General features: G+C 45.6%; 1 protein-coding gene across 2 annotated transcripts; it reads right to left on the bottom strand.

Moving 5' to 3' along the window:
* Positions 1-7,726: 7,726 nt before the first annotated feature.
* On the bottom strand, positions 7,727-12,061 carry LOC118594075 (carbonyl reductase [NADPH] 1-like). 2 transcript variants are annotated; one of them, XM_036203864.1, is made up of 3 exons: positions 11,722-12,061; positions 10,173-10,280; positions 7,727-8,275 (listed from the first exon to the last, which is right to left on the bottom strand). In XM_036203864.1, the coding sequence occupies exons 1-3, from the start codon at positions 12,059-12,061 to the stop codon at positions 7,839-7,841; spliced, it is 885 nt and encodes a 294-aa protein (XP_036059757.1). In that variant the 3' UTR covers positions 7,727-7,838. The 2 variants fall into 2 exon arrangements, with proteins under 2 accessions (XP_036059757.1, XP_036059758.1); XM_036203865.1 differs by having other exon boundaries at positions 7,728-8,275; positions 11,782-12,061.
* Between the last annotated feature and the right edge of the window lie 10,246 nt (positions 12,062-22,307).

The following is a 22,307-nucleotide window of genomic DNA, read 5'->3' as shown; positions in this document are numbered from 1 at the left end:
TGGAACTTATTAGGTAGACAAGGCTGGCTTTGAACTCACAGAGATTTACCTGCCAGGTCTCTGGAATGCTGAGATTAAAGGTACATGCCACCTGGCTTGTTATGTAGTTTTGATTTGATACAAAGAAACTGTATTGCTGGTAGTCACAGGAGAGAATGGTCAGGTCACGTGCAAAGATCAATCACCTGAGAATTAATCACCTGAGAATTAAAGCTGATTTTTCTTTTTTTTTTTAAAATTTTATTTAACTTTATTTTATGTGCATTGGTGGGAAGGTATCAGATCTCCTGGAACTGGAATTACAGACAGTTGTAAGCCACTATGTGGGTGCTGGGAATTGAACCCAGGTCCTTGGGAAGAACAGTCAGTGCTCTTAACCACTGAGCCATCTCTCCTAAAGCTTATTTTTGAATGGAAAGGTGCATTTTAAGTTCTGAGGATCACAGACACCAACCAGACCAGGATGCCCAGGAAACCCACCTATCTAAATAGAAGGATAAATAAAAACTTTCCATGATAGAAACTAGTTAAAAGAAGGCTAGCCACTGAGTTAGCCTTCCAGAGGATACTGGAAGGAATATTGTAAACTGAAGAGCAAGAAAAGGTCAAGAGGTTATAGGAGCAAAAGAAATGGTGTTGGGCCCAGCCCGCTACAAAAGCTCCCCTAACACATACACACACACACACACACACACACATCCAAACACACACACACACACACATCCAAACACACACCACACACACACACCCAAATACACACCTCACACACACCTCACACAATGCACCCCCCACACCACACACACACCTCACACATCCAAACACACACCACACACACACACCCAAACACACACCACACACACACACCCAAACACACATCTCTCTCACACTCACACACACACACCCAAACACACACCACACACACACCCAAACACACACCACACACACACATCCCCCTACACTCACACATCCCCCCACTCACACACACACCCCAAACACACACCACACACACACACCTCACACACATGCACCCCCACACCACACATACATATACCACACATACACACACACATCCCCCACACACTCACACACATCCCCTACACTCACTCACACACACACACCCTGCACACACAACACACATCCCCCCTCACACACACATACACCCTGCACACACACACACATCCCACACACTCACTCACACACACATACCCTGCACACAGCCTGCACACTCACACACACCCACACATCCTGCACCCCCCCCCACACACACACAAACACTGCAGGCCACTGCCATCAATCTCGGGTGCCTGCCAGAACTAGATTCTAAGACCCATTACTGCTGACTCAGCATGCTTTGGTTGTAGGACAGAGAAACTCATTTCTGAACTGGCCAGGAAGCTCTGTACCTACTGGAAAGGGCTAGAAGATGCGAGGCAGATGCCTAGGGAAGAAAAGATATTGGTGGATTATCAAGTAGTGAACCCTGCATGCTAACACTGCATGTCAGTTGGTACAACCATGGCAAGAAGGGTATGGGGTAACCGACTGCTTTTGGGTTGAATCTGAGGCCTGCTCTACAGGAGACCATTCATACCTAGTGTTAGCATTCAGGCAGTTATGCTGGCCTGCTTAGGGTCCTGACAGACTGTGTCATCAGCCATGGCACTACATAGTCCCTTGATGCATGTGCTAAACCCCCCAAGCTCTGCCCACCCCCCTTCGGCTGCTTCTCATCTCCAGAAGCTGCCCCTGTGCTCCCTTCTCTTTCCCCCTTTCTCCCCCTCTTCCTTACCCCCAAATAAACCTCCCAAGTGAGTTCTGTTGTGGGGTGTGACTTTCTGGTGCCCCTTGGCTCCAACCCACCAAGGTCTCCCTTCTGCCGTTTTTGACTGAACTGTGACACCCAGTACTGTAAAATTGGGCAAAAGACATACCTAGTGTGGTGGTTTGATTGAGGATGGCCCCATCAGCTTTGTATCCTTGGTCCCCAGTTTGGTGGAACTGTTTGGGAGGGGTTAGGAGGTGTGGCTTTGTTGGAGGTGTTACTGGGCATGGGCAGGCCTTGAGGTTTCACAATCCCACCCCGTTCCTTGTTGGCCTGCTCTCTTCCTCGAACTTGCAGAGAAGGATGTGCACCCTCAGCTACTGCTACAGAACCATGCCTGCCTGCTGCCACGCTCCCCACGGATGGCCATGGACTCACCCCCTGAAACTGCAACCTCCCCAATAAACTCTTTTATTTTTTCTCTCTGTGTAGCTTTGTGCCTTTTTCCTGGAACTCACTTGATAGCCCAGGCTGACCTCGAACTCACAGAGATCCGCCTGGCTTTGCCTCCCGAGTGCTGGGATTAAAGGCATGTGCCACCACCGCCCGGCTCCCCAAAAAACTCTTTTACTGGTTGCTTTAGCCATGGCATCTTGTCACAGTAATATGAAAGTGGCCTGAAAGATCACAAACCCTAGGAGGGGAACCCAGTAGTACTCTTGCCTCAATAAATGGATATGTTGTCAAATTGCCTATGTGACATGCGGCATTTATGTTTATACTGGTAGATTAGTGCTTCCTTCAACCTTGGCCAGAGAAGTTTCTCTCCGCAGTGGCCAACAGTTAGTGCTGACAATAAATGACTACTGAATGGTCAGCCCTAAATAAATCATGTATATCAACCTGCCTCCCACAGTCTCAGGAAACATCATGGAAGGGAGGGGAATGGAGGAGCTGTGAGCAGCGCTGTGAAATGCTGTCTCCTGGACATGCCATGGCCATAGTATTCATTCTCTGCGGCTATGGTCACAGGCATGACTTGTACAAGGTCAAGCCCAAAAGAACATAATATTCCAATAGGCAGCACTAGCTGAACCCAGTGAGCTCAGAAAAATAAATAAATAAAAGAATAAAAATGGGAAGGGAAAGTTGCTAGAGATGCTGGGGTAGACAGAATAGGGAGTTGTGATGGATATGATCACCACACATTTTTTTTTACATCTGTAAAATTATCAAGGAGTAAGTGAAAGATATTCTACTATAATAAAGAGTAAGTAAAATTCTAAAAAGAGAAAATTAACATCTATACACATGAAAGTGAAATGGAAAAATTAAGGCATAATGTCTCCCATCACTGAAGTCTTCCTAGTACTTCAAAACTTAACATTTCCTTTGAACACAGCATGAAGTTAAATGTATTTTCTAAAATGTGTTTCATGTTAGACTGAACTTTCTTAGTGTAACCTTACATAATCACTGGTCTGATTTTTGAGTTGATAACAAAATAAAAATATTAATTAAAAATCAATTAAAATGTATCAAAGACTTTAACATTAACACTTGAAACTTTGAAGCCATTAGAGAAAAACAGAAGGCACAGAGTCTAAGACATAGGGATGGGCAAGGGTTTTCTCCAATAGCCCAGGAAACAATATCAAGTATAAACATCCAAAAAAGAGCAAAAGAAACAACAGCAAAGGGAATTAATAGCTATAGTAGACAATGAACTCAAAAATTAAAAGCAAAAACAAAAAAACAAAAACAAAACAAAACAAAACAAAACAAAAAAAAGCCCAAATAAATGGGCAAATTAATTGAGGAGATAGTTCAATAAAAGCACAAATAACCAATAAATACACCAGTAGTTCAATAAAAGCACAAATAACCAATAAATACATCAAAAACTGTTTAATGTCCTTAGCCATCATAGAAATAGAAGTTAAACCTCATTGAGATTATTTTTCACCCTTGTCTAAAAACAACATTATTACTGAACTGATAAACCACCTTGCCCGAGTCAAAATGGCTACAATTAGCAAAATTATCTGGGTTCAGAAAGACATATCTCCCACATTTTCTCTTATTTGTAGTAGGTTCAAGATAAAATAAGAGATACAAGTATATGAAAGTGGGGACTGACTATATCACAGCACATGTTGCATGTGGCTGATAATGTCCTAACAAGACTCATTATTTTGGGTGCCAATTGAAACAAAAAGGAAAGTAAGACAAAATGATCTATTGCTACTGTTGTGGAATACTATTTTAATATGTGTTACTTTCGTTTATGCTGTGGAACATCTGTTTATTGATGCAAAGATGTGTTGCATTCTTTTGTGTTACATTTGTTTAACTCCGTAAAGCTGTGTTGCTTTGCCTGTCTAAAACACCTGATTGATCTAATGAAGAGCTGAATGGCCAATAGAAAGGCAGGAGAAAGAGACAACTGGGACTGTCAGGCAGAAAGAATAAATAGGAAGAGAAATCTGTAAAGAAAAGAAGGATTGATTGAGAAAGAGGAGGAGCGAAAGACTCCATGGGCCAGCTACTCAGCTACACAGCAAGCCATGAAGCAAGAAGTAAACAGAAGATATATAGACACAGAGAAAGGTAAAAGCCCAAAGGCAAAAGGTAGGTGGGATAAGTTAAGAGAAGCTGGCAAGAAACAAGCCAAGCTAAGGCTTGGCATTTATAAGTAATAATAAGTCTCCCTGTGTATTTATTTTGGAACTGGGTAGCAAGCCAGAGTTAAAAACAACCAACAACCAACAACATGCTCCTTGGCTCCTTCTGTCTCCACCTAGCCTTGAAACACATTTTCTTTTCCTTTGATCTAACCTTTGTATTGGTATACCCTTGAGATGGAGCTGGTTTGACTTGACAATCTGCAGAAATGGATAGGTATAGGGTAGGTTGAAGACAACCTGCAGAGCAGATATGTATCAGGTAGAAAGATGGCTTTGTATGTAAAGTGTTTGCCTCACAAATGTGAAGATCTGTGCTCAGATTCCAAGCATCCCTGTGAAAGCTGGATTTCAGGTGGGCGTCTGCAATCCCGGTGATGAATGAAGACAAGTACAGATTCCTGGAAGTGAATTGGCCAACTAGCCTGCAATACAGGGTGAAATTCTAGGCTAATAAAACCCTCATTCTAATTTAATTTATGTTGCTGTTATCAAATACTTGGATGAAAAGCAACTTAAGGGAGAACAAGGCTTTTTCAGCTCACAATTTCAGGTTACAATCCATCACCATGAGAAAAATCAAGGCAGAAACTTCAAATAGCTAGTTCTAACACATCCACAATGAAGGGGAGAGATGAATGTATACATGCTTATTTGCTTGTGCTCAGCCTGATTTCTGCACCTTCATGCAGTTCAGGACCCCCTGCCTAACATATGTTGACAGCTACCATGTCTTGGGTATTTCCTCGTCAAATAACTTAAGACCCGCTCCCCACCCCCGACACCACGCCAGGCCAGTGAGGACAGTCGCACCTTGGGTCTTTCCTCCCAGGTAATTCTGAGCTGTGTCAAGCTGACAACTGAAGCTGACCATCAAATGAAATTATAAAATTTGCAGATAAATTGATGGAACCAGAAAACAGAATACTGAGTGAGTGAGTCAAACCCAGGAAGACAAATGTTATACGTTCTCAGTCTGATGTGGATTTTAGCATAAACTCTTCAGATTTGCGTGTTTAACTTGTAGCGCCTGTAGAATACAGGAAGCTAGAAAAGGACTGTTGTTGGGAAAGAGGATGACAGTTCTTAAGGGAGAGGACAGACTAGAACACAAGCGGTAGACCGAGAAAGGGAGAGTAACGGGGAGGGACGATGTGGTTGATTGAGAATGGCCCCCATAGAATCATAAATTTGAATGCTTCGTCTCAGGAAGTGGCACTATTTGGAGATGTGTCCTTGTTGGGGGAGGTAGGTGTGGCCTCATGGAGGAAGTACGTCATTGGGGGTGGGCCTTGGAGTTTTCAGAAACCCAAGCCGGGCCCAGCAGCTCTCTCCTCCCGTTGCCTGAGGATCCAGGTACAGAACTCTCAACTTCTTTGGAACCGTGATGTCTGCCTGTGTGTCCCCATGGTTCCCATAAGGACGACAATGGACTAAACCTCTGAAACTCTAAGCAAGCCCCAGTTAAATGTTTTCCTTTATAAGAGTTGCCGTTTTTTATTGCCATCTTCACAGCAATCATACAGTGACGAAGACAGAGGTTAAGTGGGGAAAGGGACGAGAGTGGAGGTCAGAAGAGGGGGTGGAGGGAGGGATAACTCATAGTAAGGATATTTGAAAAAGCCACATGGGAACATACTTATAATTACATATTACATATATATGTAATAATTTAATTGGATTTAACCTATGCAGGGGATAATGCTCCTCCAAGAAGTCATAGGTTGCCAAATAAAAATTCCAATGCCAAGTAAGAGATAGCCCCCCCCTTGAGGTACAGGTTAGGGATCTCCTGAGACCATCAAACAACACAGGATATCTGCACTTCTCTTGGTTACCCACCAGAACTTAATGGTAAGACCTTATTGCTGAAGACACCACACGTGGTGTTTCTAGGACAGGGAGAAGTCATGTTAGTACAGACCAGGAAGTTTCTCCTTGTGGGCTAGTTCTTGCAATACTTTTATGGAGGGTGCTAGGTAGTCCGCTGGTAGAAAAAGTCATCAAGAGTCTCACCTCAGTGAATGACCAACATAGCAAGATATCCCCAAGGGTACACTAGTGATATGAATATCATGAGGGTAACCAACTGCTTTCTGATTGGACTTAAGGCAGTGGTTCTCAACCTTCCTAACACTATGACCCTTTAATATTGTTCTTCATGTTGTAGTGATCCCCAGCCATAGAATTATTTTGTTGCTACTTCATAACTGTAATTTTGCTACTGTTATGAATTGTAATATAAATATCTGATATTCAGGATATATGACCTGATATATGACCCCTGAGGAGGTCATGGCCCACAGATTGAGAATCACTGATTTAAGGCCTTTGTCACAGGTTTAGGACTGTAAATCTGGCCATGGTTGGGGAACTCACAGCTTACAAGGTTGAACCTATTACCATTATTTTGTTGAATGGACATAGTATGTAACTGCCTTCCAAATTTACACCTCTGTACCTGTAGATTAGTTTATTAAGCTCCCAGACTTCATCAGAGAAATTTGTGTGCAGTGGGTGATGGTTAATGAAGAAACTTATAATTGGTCAAAGTACAGATAATTAGTGTCTGTGGAGTGCTCACCAACAATTAGGGTAACTATATCACCCTTCTCACAGAGATTCAGGGGCCATTAAGACAAGGATGCAGAAAGATTATTAGAGCCAGAGGTTGGGGAGGACCAGAGCAAATCAGTATCTCCTCAACATGCTGGGACCACTGTACTCATGAACTCATGGCATCTGAGACCAGCTGCACAGAGTGGGTGGTACCCATGAGCCCCCACCCCTAACTGAGGGGCTAGTGACAGCTTCTAGGGGAGGAGAGTCATTTTTCTTTAAGGGTGTTACCCCCCTCCCCCAATCAACCAAGCTTGTGTAAACAGCAGCAGCAGAAAAAGGGAAGTGGGTAGGAAAGTGTGGGGAGTGAATCTGGGGGAGCAAGGGGGAGAAGCAGGGGTTGAATATGATCAAGATGCATTGCATGAATGTATGAAACTCTCAAAGAATTAATAAAAATATTAAAGCTATCACAACTTTATCTCAAAAATTAAAAAAAAAAAAGAGGAGGTCACCTGAGCACCTGCACCTGGGGTTTTCTCCTGCCATCTATGTGCATACCATGCCCACATGGGCATACCTACTGTGCACAGATACATGTCTAGCATAGCACACACACACACACACACACACACACACACACACACACACACACTAAATGAACACACATAAAGAACCATTTAGTTCATCTTGATTTTCATTCTTTATTTCCAAGAATTTCATTTTCTCTCTTTGAGGACGTCACAAAACTTCTTAGAATTAGAATTAGAGGTCTGTATCACTTTAGGATAGGATACAAAACCAAGGATTGTGGGAAGAGGTGAGAGTTGAGTTCACCACTGTTGAACTTTTTTCTCCTGAACAAACTGCCCGTGAGGTCCCTCTGCATCTGGCGGCAAAAGGGCCAAGTACACGGGGGTCTCTGCTCCTTCTTCTGGGCTTTTGGTGGCTTTTGGTCCTGCCATGTCGGTTCTCACCCACCCGGGGCAACAGGCATTGAGGAGGATCTTGTCCCCTCTCCTCTGCTCGCTGAGTTTCCGGGCGTGGATTCTGGACAGGACTGTCACCCCGATCTTGGTCACCGCATAGGCACTGTTCGGCCAGCCTTCTTTCTCATGCACTCCTTTTTTTGTGTCTTCCACAAACTTGTTCATGAGCCCCACCAGCTCCTCCTCGGTGATGGTCTCACTTCGAAACTTCTGCTGCAGCTCTGGGCTGCACTTTTTCAGGGCATCAAGACTTATTTTGCTCGATACATTCACCACTCTGCCTAAGACACACAACAGGAGTGACGAGTTCCAAGGAGCAAGGGGTTACATAGGAAATTCCCACTGGAGAGAATCCCAACAGTGTGAATTTATAAAAGAGCATACACAGATAGTTGCCATGGTAGCACAAAGTTGGGGCAGACTGAGCAGGCAAGTGGTATTAAAAGAGCTGCCCTCTGAGGTCTATGGAGCGCAGCCTGAAGAAGCACTGAAATAGTCTAGGAGGGTAACTGGGAGAAAGGATGGGGGTTTAAATTGCATATGTATGTTTTTAAAGTGGTTGCTTGTCTTTATTGGTGTCTGTCACAGAGACAAGTGTGTCATCTTGTGCACAGACTTAGCAGATATCTTTGATGCCTCCATTGCCCCTATGGTTGGTGATGAGGTGGGACTTTCCAGGTCTACTGTGAAGGGCTAATGTGGAAAAGAGTTCATACTGGTTACTTGTATCTATTTTATTTACTCTCTCATCACAACTAACCTGCCCCTGTGAAAAGAGGAGGGGGCTATCTGCAGTGGGATGGGAAGCCGGCAAAGAAAGCCACCTGAGAGAGGCCAGCTCACTGGCCAAATCATTTGTGGCATCAGAAGATTTTATAATGAAAGATATATGCTATTTTGTCATATGCAGGTCATTGGGGAGCTAAAAGGAGCCTGGAGGAAAGTGGAATCAGATTATAGTAATCAATATAAACCATGCTAAGGCTTGGGCTTCCCACTGAAGGATTTTGGGTGGGAAATAGCAAGTGAGACAGCATGAAAGGAAAGGAAAAGGCCCAGGTGAGTTTGTAACTGTGTGGATTGTCAGCAGAGGGCTTTTTGTAGAGCTGAGCTGACAGACCAGGATGCAGGAGAGTCCTAGGTGCAATACTCAGTTCTAACTCTGAGGTGAGGATACTCTGAGGGATAAAGCATGGTGATTCTCCCAAACTGGTTGGTTACTGAGATGATTTACGGAGAATTAGGGCTAGATTGAGGGATTATATGATGGGGAGGCAGAAAGGCAAGGGATGGATGGATGTCAGGAGAAGAGAATTCTGAGAGTGCTCAAGGCAGGGAGGAGAATTTTCTGGGTGGTGTGTCCAGTGGGTAGGTGTTGATGAAAGCTTCCAGTGGGCCTTGGGAACACAGGGGGCATGGGACAAATGGACTTTTGAACTGAGACTTGAGGGAAGTATGCAAATCATGTCACAGCGAGCTTCAGTGGGTGCTGAAGGAGATGACAGCATGGGGGCTCAGCAAGGTGGGCTGTGCAGCTGCAGCTGGAGTCGGAGGAGAAGCTAGACCTGAGATGCCAGGCAGACCCCAGGAGGGCAGACCCCCCAGGAGGGCAGACCCCAGGAGGGCAGACCCCAGGAGGGCAGATCCCAGGAGGTCGCAGATGCCAGGAGGGCAGACCCCAGGAGGGCAGATCCCAGGAGGGCAGACCCCAGGAGGGCAGACCCCAGGAGGGCAGATCCCAGGAGGGCAGACCCCCAGGGGGGCAGACCCCAGGAGGGCAGACCCCCAGGAGGGCAGACCCCCCAAGGAGGGCAGACCCTCCCAGGAGGGCAGACCCCAGGAGGGCAGATCCCAGGAGGGTAGACCCTCCCAGGAGGGCACAGACCTCAGGAGGGCAGACCCCAGGGGGCAGACCCCAGGAGGGCAGACTCCAGGAGGGCAGACCCCAGGAGGGAAGACCCCAGGAGGGCAGACCCCAGGAGGGCAGATCCCAGGAGGGTAGACCCCAGGAGGGCAGATCCCAGGAGGGCAGACCCTAGGTGGGCACAGACCTCAAGAGGGCAGACCCCAGGGTGCAGACTCCAGGAGGGTAGACCCCAGGAGGGCAGATCCCAGGAGGGCAGACCCTAGGTGGGCACAGACCTCAGGAGGGCAGAGCAGATCAACTACCAGACTCACCTTGGGGTTTTATTAGGGGGAGCAGCTCCATGCAGACAGCCCGGGTACCAAAAAAGTTTGTTTTCATTGTTGCTTCCGCTCGAATGTAAAAGTGGGTCAGATCAGTGCCTTTAGGGGAGAAAGCACAGCAACAGAGAGCAGCCATCAGTCAGAACTTGATACAAGGATGGAGTTGAAGTCTAGTTAGGTGAGTCCTGCTGTGGTGGGTTGAATGAGAATGGTCCCCACAGGCTCATATATTCAAATGCTTAGTTACCAGGGAGCGGACTTTTTTGGGAAGGATCATGGTATGTGGCCTTGTTGGACGAGGTGTGCCACTGGAAGTGGGATTTGAGGTTTCAAAATTCCACATCTGTAGTTGGACTTATATAAAAGCTTGGCTTTCATTTATTTACTTTCTGCCCTATGGCTTTATTACCTCAACTTTGTATGTCCATCCTGCTTGCTCTGCATCTCTTGGTATCTCTGCCTACTTTTTCCCAGTGTTCTCTATGTTCTGAAAATCCTGCCTAGCTATTGGCCTAGCTTTTTACTAAACCAACCAGAGTGACACATCTTCACAGTGTACAAAAAGATTATTCTACAACACACAATAGGTCTAGCCCCCTTCTCTCTGCTTGCTGCCTGCAGATCAGGATATAAAGCTCTCAGCTACTGCTCCAGCACCATGCCTGTCTGCTTCCCTACATGTTGATCATGGACCAACCCCTCTAAAATGTGAGTCCTCAGTTAAATATTTCATTTTATAAGTTGCCTTGGTCGTGATGTTGCTTCATAACAGAACAGTCACTAAGACACCTGTCAATAAGGAATGGTTGTGCCTCTGTGAGGTTCCTGTTTGATAATCCTGTATTTTATCACATGGGATCACTCCTGGTGCTGAGGTGAAGGCATCCTACAAGGGATCTTGGTACAAAAGACCCCTCCTCATTTCTTGCTTATTTCCAAATCAGTTAGAACTAAACCCAGCTGGCCTTAAGATCTAATCACAGACATTCCCTTGACATAAACCTGCAAAGGACCCCAGAGTCAAGCCAGATAACTGCTTGTCAGGTCCTTTGAGTGGAACCTTCTATATATTAGCCTGCTGTACCAGAACTATGTAAGTATGCCATCTTGGGTAAAATTATCTTGGGTAAAATTGGTCCCTGGACCATCCCTGAATTCCTATCCAGTGGCACCCTGAGCTAAAGTTTAACTGCCTGACTGTTGAACTGTTTTTCCTCAGTGTTTGTGAGCAACTTTGCTGTTGCAGATGTCCAGAGCTGCATATAAATGTCACATTGCATTGTTTGCCCTTAAAAATGCAAACCACCCAGCCATTGGGTTTACTTCCCACTAATCTGCTTGGGACAGTCCTGCCAGCATTGAACAAAGACTTCATTCAACTTACTCAGGCCTCTCAAGGATTTTTCTCCTCAGGCACCCTATAATACTGGAATATTTATTTGTTCTTGTTCCTCTCAAAGAATCTAGTGAGACCCCACAAGCCAAAGGCACCCCCACCCCCATCCCTCTGCACTACCAGGCAGGCCAAGAGCAGACAGACCTAGCTGGGTGTCCTTGAAGAAGTCATCAGTTCTTGGTGGCTTATTCTTGGGCCAGGTGCTAATGCCTGCATTGTTGACCAGCACGTCCAGTCCTCCATACTCCTCAAGCAGAAAGTCACGAAGGGCGCAAATGCTCTGTGGGTCGTCAATGTCCAGCTGGTGGAAGCGCGGGCTCAGACCCTCCGCCTGCAGCTGCTGCACTGCTGCCTGGCCCCGTGCCTGGTTCCGGGCTGTGAGCACCACATCCCCAGAGAATTTCTGACACAGGTCACGCGTGATGGCAAAGCCAATGCCCTTGTTAGCCCCAGTTACCAGAGCTACCTGGTTGCAAGATGACATAGTTGAGTGGGCAGTGAGAGATACCTTCTAGAAGAACTACCTCAGCCGAATCCCAGCTACAAAAGATGTTGGACTTAAGAGTCTGTGTGAACATCCGGAGCATCGTGTGCCTGGGGACCTTTGGCCCAGAGTCTAGAGGCCTGAGCAGTTTTGGGCACTGCCCTTGGCACAACTCAGTGGAGTTTTAGAGCAAACAAGACAAACAAGTCTCGGTTAATGATGGATGAAGTGTCCATTTCTCAGTAAGACATCTTAGTCTTGGAACTGGCCAATCGCCTTTATTGGTGAGTGTTAAACCAGGGATGGTACATATGTTGACACCGTGCATGGATTCCGTTTTATAATAACTTATCACAAGAGAAAGTGGATAGTTCATAACAGTCAGAATGTGGAACGTGTTGCTAGACAGTTGCTAGAGAGAAAGGTGAGGCCAGCTCCCAGAGGAGCCCTGGGTCCCAGCTTAGCGCTTTGTCTTGAAGGGCTTTTAGAAGGTCATGGTCGGACTGACCTGGAAAGGAAAATGCTGGACTTTGCCAAACAGCTCTGAGGTTCTTGGAAGCTACTCACCTGGCAGCCAGGACCTGTTCAGTTAGCCATGTGATTAGGTCTGACCTTTCACATCTGCTTTCTACCCTTAACTTTCTGAGGCTCCATCTTGCTTCAAGAAATGAGATCTGCCCTGGCCATTTGTTCCTCTTGGAGTTTATAACATTTCTCTGCAAGTGAAGTACATTTTTACGGCTAGTGTAGAATGAGCTCTAAGGAATGAGTGGGGAGCTGATGGTCCGCTGCTTGTATGAAACAAAACAAAACAAAACTGCTAGCTAATTCCTGGCTAGGTTTTTAAGAAATGGCAGGGAACATTTCTAAGTTGTCACAGGCTGACACACTGGGTACTAGAAAGCCATCATTGTCCCTGTAGGTCAGAATGGCAGCTTCCAAGGCACAGGGCAGCCCTGTAGAGTACTTTAGAGGAATCAAGGTACATTGTTTTGTTTAAATTTTAATAAAAATTCTATTAATATCTATTGCACGTGGAGCACATCCCCCTGATATTCCCTGCTTGGTCTAGTCCCACCCCTTAGTCACTCTCTTCCCTGCTCAGCTTCACTCCTCCTTCATGTCCTGTGTGCTTGCCTCTGTCTCTATGAAGTCTTGGATCTGCAAACAGGAAGAGGCATGTGATGTTTGTCTTTGTGAGGCTTAATTTGGTGCTTAATAGGATTACCTTCAGTTGCATCCATTTTCCTGTAAATGACAAAATTCTGCTTTTCTTTGTAGTTGGAAATTTCCAGTGTGTGTGTGTGTGTGTGTGTGTGTGTGTGTGTGTACATTCCTCCATTATTTGGATACCTAGGTTGCTGCCATAACTTAGCACTGTGAACTGTGCCTCCTTGGTAAGCACAGGTGTGTAAGTGTCTCTGCAGTAACTCTGAGTGCTCCAGGTAAACACCCAGGACTGCAGGTGCAGAGTAAGAGGATAGACTGTTTTTCCAGGGAAACCTGCTGTCATAGTTAGGGTTCTGTTGCTGTGGAGAGGCATCATCACCATAGCAACTCTTCTATAGGAAAACATTTACTTGGGGCTGGTATTGGTGGAAGTATTAATGCAGCTCCACGATGTTAAAAGGGAGGTTTATTTTGTGGGGTAACTCACAAGTAAAGGGATAGGTTACAGGATTCAGGAGAGGTGAAGTGCAGTCCAGCGGTGTTCTCTGGAGAACTGTCCTCAGTCTACCTCCAGCATCCAGGATCCAGGAATCTAGAGAGCTGGCACATCCAGATCTCAGGTCTTAAGGGCTCCTGTCTTGGTCCCATCTTGTAGGCGTGGCAGTTATGGGAAGCCTCAGTGGGGGTAGTACTTCCTGATCAAAGCTGGAAAAGCTACCCACTGTAGGCTGGCTTAGAGTTCAGAGGTTTAGTCCATGGCGAGAAGCATGGCGGCATGCAGGCAGACATGGTGCTGGGGAGGAGCTGAGAATTCTACATATGGATCCTCAGGGAGCAGGCTGAGAGAGTCCCTGGGCTTGGTTTGAGCATCTGAAACCTCAAAGTCCAACCCCAGTGACACACTTCCTCCAATAAGGCCACGCCTCTTAATAGTGCCACTCCCTATGAACTTCTGGGGGCCATTTTCATTCAGACCCCCACATTCTGTGCTGCTGTCAGTAGTAACTGGACTAGTTCATATCCCCACCAGCGTGGCTGCGGGCTCCTTCTGATGCTACTTGTTTTCCTTTAAAATTTATTTATTTTATGTGTGTGTGTGTGTGTGTGTGTGTGTGTATGTGTGTGTGTGTGTGCTTTACCTGCATGTCAGTATGTACACCATGTGCACACCTGGTGCCTGTGGAAGCCAGAGAGGGTGTCCTGTCTGTCACCTGCCCCTTAAGCTTGGGATATCTCTTCTTCCAAGGCCCAACCCAAGACTCAGAGGGGGAACTAAAGGACAGATTGCTAAAAGATGTCCCTACTGTCTGGGCTGAAAATAATTCTCCTGGTCTGGCCAAGCAGGTGCCCTAGGTAATAAATAGTACAAATGACTTCGAGGGTTATGCCAATCTGGGTTAAACAGTATCCTATTAGTTCAGAAGCCAGGGAAGGGATCAGTACCCTCATCAGATGCCTCCTTGAGGCAGGCATCTTCAATCCATGCCAGTTGTCCTGGAACACTCCTTTATCACTGGCTCAAAAACCAGGAACCCAAGACTGTGGACCTACACAGGACTTAAGGACTGAACAAGTGGATAGAAATTATTCACCCAGTTATCCCTGATACTTATACTCTGCCCAGCATGTGACCGCAAGCACAGAAGGTCGATTCTGGGATGGGTTTAAAAGGGGCATTTTCCCCCATCCCTCTGTCAAAACAAAGGCACCCCATCCTTGCATTTGAATGGGCCGACCCTGGACTGGGGATATAGGGCCAATGGACTTGGACTTGAGTATCTCAGGGATTCAAGATTTCCTCTGCTATCTTTGCATCTTTGATGAGGACCTTAACCAGGACTTAAGCTGTTTTTGCAGTGAGTACTCAAAGTCTACCCTACTCCAATATATGGATGGCTTCTTATTGGCTGCCAGCATAAAGAGGCTGTTTAGAGGCTACTCAAAGACCCCTAAGGTCTCTGGCTCAATTAGGCCCCTGGGTCTCCAAAAGGGAAGCTCAGCTTTGTACTTCACAGGTTACCTATTTGGGGTATGAACTGAAATAAGAGAAAAGACTATTGTCAAAGGCCTACATAGAGGCCACAGTGAGAATCCCTACCCCAACCACCAAGAAGCAAATTAGAGAATTCTTGGGGGAGGCTCAGATATTGCCGCCTCTGGATACTTTGCTGAGATTGCCGGGCCTGTGTATTCAGCCACTGTGGGAGACAATGTCCCCTTGGAATAAACTGAGGAAAATGATCAGGCTTTTAAGAACTTAAAGGAGGGGGGGCTGGAGAGATGGCTCACAGGTTAAGAGCACTGGCAGCTCTTCCAGAGGTCCTGAGTTCAATTCCCAGCAACCACATGGTAGCTCACAGCCATCTATAATGAAATCTGGTGCCCTCTTCTGGTCTGCAGACATACATGTGTAGCATGAATCTTAAATGGTCTTATTAATAAGAGCAAACCCAGAGCCATGTATTGGAGTGAATGCTGGAAGATCAGAGAAGCAGAACAAGCCACAGCTTCCTCACCTTGCCAGTTCCTCAGCTGATCCTGTTTCCTCAGACTGGAAGCCTCTGTGTCCTCATCCAAATGGGTCTCAGCTGAATTGCTACTCAAAAGCCTAAAAGCTTAACCAGCCAAATGCTTCTAGTTTCTGGTCCTCACGCCTTATATACCTTTCTGCTTTCTGCCATCACTCCCTGGGATTAAAAGCTCACTTTCTGGGACTAAAGGTGTGTGTCACCATGCCTGGCTGTTTCCAATGTGGCCTTGAACTCACAGAGATCCAGAGGGATTTCTGCCTCTGGAATGCTAGGATTAAAGGCATGTGCTAACACTGTCATTCTCTATGTTTAATATTGTGGCCGTTCTGTTCTCTGACCCCAGATAAGTTTATTAGGGTGCATAATATTTGGGGGAACACAATACCACCACATACATGCAGATAGAGCACTGTGTACATAATAAATAAGTTAAAAAAAAAAAGAACATGAAAGTGACTGGTGCAGGCCCTGCATGAACTCTCCCCGACATTACCAAGCCCCTCCCTCTTCACGTCCATGAAAGAAAAGACCTGGCTAAGTAAGGGAGTCCTGACCCAAACCCTGGGTCCTTGGAAAAGGCCAGTAGCCTATATTTCAAAAAGAGACTGGATCCAGGGGCCTCTGGATGGTCTCCTTGCCTGTGGGTCATAGCAGCTACTACAGTCCTTGGGAAAGAATCAGACAAACTTACATTGGGACGAAGTATAAGACCCCACATGCAGCACAGTCCTTGCTCGGGGATGAAACTAACTAACTGATGGATGTGACATGCTTATTTGACCCAATGCCAAACTCTCCTTCTAGACAAAGACAGACTGACATAATGAGCCTTTGGCCATCACCTCTGTCCCCCTGCTGCCGGACGATGACCCCGAGGTACCTGTCCATGACTGTCACCAGAACTGACAGATGTTCCTCTTATTAGCAGAGATGTGGATCTGTACACCGATGGCAGCAGTTTTGTCAAAGAAGGAATCAGGTATGCAGGGGGTGGTGGTGGTGGTGGTGGTTATAGGCCAACAAGGAGTCACTGGGGACAAGCCCTACCCAGGACACATCTGCTCAGAGGGCAGAAATAAGAGCACTCAGTCACTAAAATGGGCTGAAGGAAAGAAAATATTTATGTAGGTAGCTGATATGCTTTTGCTCATGTTCATGGACAAATATATAAACAAGGGGCCTTTAACATCAGAAGGAAAAAATCATCAAGAATAAACAGGAGATTGCTACACAGCTTTTGGAGAGCATCTGGCTACCTGCCTAAATGGCTATTACACATTGGCCAGGGCACCAATAAGACCCAGCCTACAGACCCAGGACAATAACTATGCAGATCAGGTTGTCAGGGATGCTGCTCTAGGGGGAAGCCAGACTATCCTGGAGTTGTTGGCCACCCATAAGCCCCTACTCCACCTTGATGAGGATGTCCCCAAATATAACTCATTGGAGATGGTCATCTTCTAGCCTGGGAACCCCAGGGAAAACAGCCATGGAGAAGGGGTCCTGCTGGATGGAAGGATTTGCATGCTAAAGTCACTGGACAGGAACTGGCTAATTTCCCTACATCACTCCATGTATTTGTCATCTAAAAAGATGTCAGGACCTACCTCCCCTCAAGTCTGGCTACCTATGCACTGAGAAATACTCCATAACATTTCGGATTGCTACTTGGCTTGCACCCAGGTATACATTAGAAGGACACGCTGCCTCCAGGACAGTGAGGTCAAGGTACTGTGCCTGGTGAGTTTTGGGAATCTAACTTCACCGAAGGCAAACCAGGACTATATGGATATAAATATCTGCTGGGCTTTGCTGACACTGTCTCAGGTTGAGTAGAGGCTTTTCCTTCCTGAACAAAACAGTCCAAGCAATAGGAAAAAGTCTCATAGTGGGAATCATTACCAGGTTTGGCCTCCCTTTGTCTCTAGGCTATGGCCAAATTATCTCAATTATTTTCAGACTCTTCACATGAACTGGAAATTATATTGTATCATCCTCAAAGTTCAGGATGGACATAAAGGATGAATAGAACTATAAAAGATATTAACTGAATACACTCGAGACTGGTGGTAACTAGGTTGATCTCTTGCTTTATGTCCTCCTGAGGCCCCCTTGTACCCTGCATTGAGAAAAGTTCACCCCATATGAGACAGTCTTTGGGCAACCACCTCCTGTCATCCCTTGGGTACACAGCGTGGAGGAGGGGGCTGTTGTCAGGTTATCTCACTCCAATCTCTGAATCCTTAGAAGGATTACAGTTCGCTTTGGAGAAGATCTTTCGTCAGGTCCAGGCTGCTCAGCTTGTTGGGTACCATCTACCTGACCACTCATTCCAGCCTGGAGATGCTGTGTTAATCTGCTGCTTCAAAACTGACCAGTGGGTAGAGCTGGAGAGATGGCTCAGAGGTTAAGCACACTGGCTGCTCTCCCAGTGGTCCTGAGTTCAACTCCCATCAACCACATGGTGGCTCACAACCATCCATAATGATTTCTGGTGCCCTCTTCTGGTGTGCAGGCATACATGCAGGCAGAACACTTTATGTATTCAATCAATCAATCAATCAATCTAAAACAAACAACAACAACAAAACTGATCAGCTAGAGCCCAGATAGAAAGGACCTTACATCATGATTCTCTGGATACCCAGCACTCCTGGATTTATCACTCACACCTCAAGAAGGCACCTGAAGACCCTATAGAAGGAGAGATGGGGCACCGGAAATGGACAGTGACCTAGTGTGGCCCTCCTGAGGTCAAGATCTCTAAGAGGTTTATGATTTGTTACTAGTCTGTACTTGTTTTCTTTTATTGATATAACTGCTGTAACAACTGTTCTAACCTGCTGGATTATAGTCCTGTCCGTAACTAGCTCTAGCTACCGTAATATCCCCACAAACTTCCCACCTGTAACCGAGAACTTAGATTAACAACAACAGGAAACAGTTTGGCTTCAGTCAGGACCCAGGATCAACACAGGCTGAGCACTGACCTTTGCAATTTATTCAACTTGGGTTGTACTGTCAGTGTTTGGCCTGGTTACAGGTTTGGGATCAAGTTCATGGTTTGTGCCCAATAAAAGAATGTGCAGATATTTGTGGCTATAGCCATCTTAGTCAAGAAAGAAATTTACAAGGCACCCAGATTAATGCCTGTCCAGCTCATGGGGCTTTCTCTTGTGTTGAAAGTAGTGAACATGGATATTATTGTGCTTCTTGAGCTGTGTAACTATAGGCCCCTGAGAGAAATCCAAAGCTGATCTTATTATTATAACCTGAAACCCTGCTAAGATCAGTCCTAACTGTGAGCAAGGTCAGTCATGCTGTCAACCCTATAAGCTTTATGCTCAAAATGTGGAACCTATATGATTCTCCACAGAATGCCAGATTAACCTGGGGACTTAGTTTATATCCTCCTGGACATGATCCCAGTACCCTTATTACAATTCTAAGAAAACATGTTCAACCATAAATACCAAAACCTAGAGGCCCCAATAAAAATCTTCTCGTGGTACCCCAGATCTCCCCATCACAACCAGGTCCCGTCATAGCACGCCTACAACCTACTGCAACATGCACACATCCTGAGGACTGGCCGACTGTTGTCAGGCCTATTTCAACTTCTACCAAACTATCCTTATCTCACCCACCTCCTCCACATACACTTCCATACACCTCGCCCCCTCAAAATGCAAAGGCCTCCAATACCTACACCCACTCTCCCAACAGAGGCTCCCCTCTTGACTATGTTCTCAGCAGCCTTTTCCTTCCTTAATCATTCTGTGGCTAACATGATCGTTGGCTTTGTCTGGGCCCAAACTCCCTTACAATGTAGTGATGGCTTACAATCTGTCTCTGCAGCATGACCACAAGTCACTGCTGATACTTGTTCCTGGTCCCAGCCCCAGCTAACCCTAGGTGACATATAGGGACAGGGACTGTGTGTTATGTCCAATGCATCAGACCACTTGGCATCTCTTTATTTGGAAAGTTGTATGACCATTGCACAAAACCTAACTGTCACTGGCCCTGAGAACGAACAACTCTCCCGCCCCTTCAGATGCCTGGTGGGCCTGTATGGAAGGTTTGCTGTTGTTTACCAGTCTCCCGCATTTTACGTGGAACTCATCCATTTTTTTGTATTCTCATTCATGCTACCCCTCCAATTTATATTTAGGATGGGGACACAGGCTACTCACGTCTGGCCATAGTGGGCAGCTCCCATTTTAATTCCAATTTTAGTGGGTATAGGGGTAGCTGGCCCGGAGGCACTAGGAATGTTGGCATTAATCTTACAGAATCAAGAGTTCAAAACCCTAAATGCCCAAGTTAAACAGGATTGGGTTTTTTGAAAACTCAGCCTCCAGATAGAATGATGTGTAGACTCTGTGGCAGAAATAGTATTATGGAATAAGAGAGGTCTCAATTTGTTCTTCATGGTCAAGGAGGGCTATGTGTAGCCCTGGGAGAAATTTGCCATTTTTTTTTTGCTAACCAATCAGGTGTAATTAGAGAAACCCTAGGTATAGATAGAAACAATCTTAAAACCAAACAGACTATGAGCGAGGAGATAATTGGTACCAATCCCTGTTTCATTGGCTCTCCTGGCTGGCCACTCTGGTTTCAGCTGTGGCAGACCCCTAAGACTCCTCCTGATGCTACTCACAATATGGCCACGTATCTTCTGATGCATTTCCAATTTTGTTTTCCACCAGATAGAAAGAGCTAAGATATTTACCGTCTGCCTCAGGCATCGTCAGTACACACAACAGACAAGAACGACTGTGCCCTAGCAAGGATGTGAAAGGGACACATAAGACAAGGGAGGAATGATGGGCCAACTGAGCCCATCTGAAGGTTGGAAGCCATTCTGTTACAAGGTCAAACAAGTTCATTTCTGTTTACTGCAAAGCTCCTTTGGCCACACTTTAACCTATTTCTGCGATTTCCTCACCCCACATAGTCTGACTTATATTTTGATTTTGAACATACCCTGATCTCTACCCTGATAAGATAAGGTGCTCTGCCAGGAAATGTTCAGTTAAATAATCTTACCAGCTGTCTGGTTCGGTAAATTTCCTTGCCAAGTCCTTAGGTGGTCACATTCCTTTGAAAATGCCTGGTTCACACCTTTTCCCTATAAAAGGAGGCCTGAAAAATCAACCTATACCACTCTCTCAGATCCTGCAGTGGAGTGTCAGTCCTATGGGTAAATAAAACCTATTTTATTTACTGGATTAGAAAATTCAGTAATAAATAGATAAATAGAAGTAAATAAAACTTGCCTAGTTGGCCTTAATTTGGGTAATGGTCTTTATCCTGCCTCAGTGGGATCAACACCAGCTTGGCTGTGGTGAATGATCTTTTCTGAAATGTTCAAGTTTGATTTACAAATATTCCACTCAGGTGGGCTCCCGACTTCCGAGGACTAACAGTGATAGCAGCCCACATACAAGTCTCCTGACTCAAATTCCACAAGGGGACACCACCTAGGTCAGGTGGACATTAAGTAATAGCTTTACACAATTTAGCTCGGACCCTCCCTTCTTATACCTGGACTTCCAGGGCAGAGGAGGGAGAAGAGAAAAGAGAATGGAAGAACTAGATGGGTAAGAACTTGAGAGGAACAAACCGAGATGGGGAAGAACTGGATTGAAGGGCTAGAAGAGAGTACTAGAGGAACGAGATGGAAGATGAGGAAGAGCCAGATGGGGAAGTACTAGCTGGGTAAGAACAAGCTGAAAAGGACCTAGATGAGGCAGAATTAAGACGAGAGAATTAAGATAGAACTTAGAGGGAGCAGTAGATAAATACAGAGAGAAATCAGGCAAGAAAGGAGCTAGGCACGAGAACAGAACTGAAGCTGTGTATGTAGGATGTTATCCCAGAGGAATTAAAGCAAGTGGACTATAGAGCTTGGTGTGCTGAGATTCTATTTCCCAAAAATAGTCCTCGCCATTTATAGCTCTCTCTCCTGAGTCCCTGGGATGTATAATATTAAGGCTGGTCCCTCTAATATTACACAAGAATTGCTTTTAGCTGGCTTTGATTTAAGGGTAATGCCAACTCTGTAAAAAAGAGTTTGGTAGCTTTTTTTTTTTTTTTTGGTTTTTCAAGACAGGGTTTCTCTGTGTAGCTTTTGTGCCTTTCCTGGAACTCACTTGGTAGCCCAGGCTGGCCTCGAACTCACAGAGATCCGCCTGGCTCTGCCTCCTGAGTGCTGGGATTAAAGGCGTGCGCCACCAATGCCTAGCTATGTTCTTTTCTTTCTAGTGCATGAAGTAGTTTGAGAAACAGAGGCATCCATTCAAAGGCCTGATAGAATTCACCAGCAAATCCATCTAAGGCCTGGACATTTTTTTTTTCATTTGGGAGATTTTTCAAAATTATTGCTTCAATCTTGTTTCTTGTTATAGAGCTGTTTAAGTTATTTACTTTGCTTTAGGTTTTTTCTTTCTTTGTTTGTTTTATTTTGTTTTATTCGAGACCTGGTTTCTCTGTGTTGTTTTTTGGTGCCTGTCCTGGATCTCTCTATATATATCAGGCTG

This window comes from Onychomys torridus, chromosome 12 (genome assembly GCF_903995425.1).
Source record: "Onychomys torridus chromosome 12, mOncTor1.1, whole genome shotgun sequence".
Lineage (NCBI taxonomy): Eukaryota > Metazoa > Chordata > Mammalia > Rodentia > Cricetidae > Onychomys > Onychomys torridus.
Note: the sequence above shows the minus strand (reverse complement) of the source record. Positions and strands in the feature narration are given on the sequence as shown.

What these genes read in the sequence shown, in the direction of transcription:
- LOC118594075 (XM_036203864.1), bottom strand. Translation starts at nt 12,061, where the DNA reads ATGTCATCTTGCAACCAGGTAGCTCTGGTAACTGGGGCTAACAAGGGC. An exon ending in CTTCAAGGACACCCAGCTAG is followed by an intron (nt 10,281 to 11,721) that starts GTCTGTCTGCTC and finishes TCTCCCCTAAAG; the next exon opens with GCACTGATCTGACCCACTTT. An exon ending in CCCCCTAATAAAACCCCAAG is followed by an intron (nt 8,276 to 10,172) that starts GTGAGTCTGGTA and finishes TGTGTGTCTTAG; the next exon opens with GCAGAGTGGTGAATGTATCG.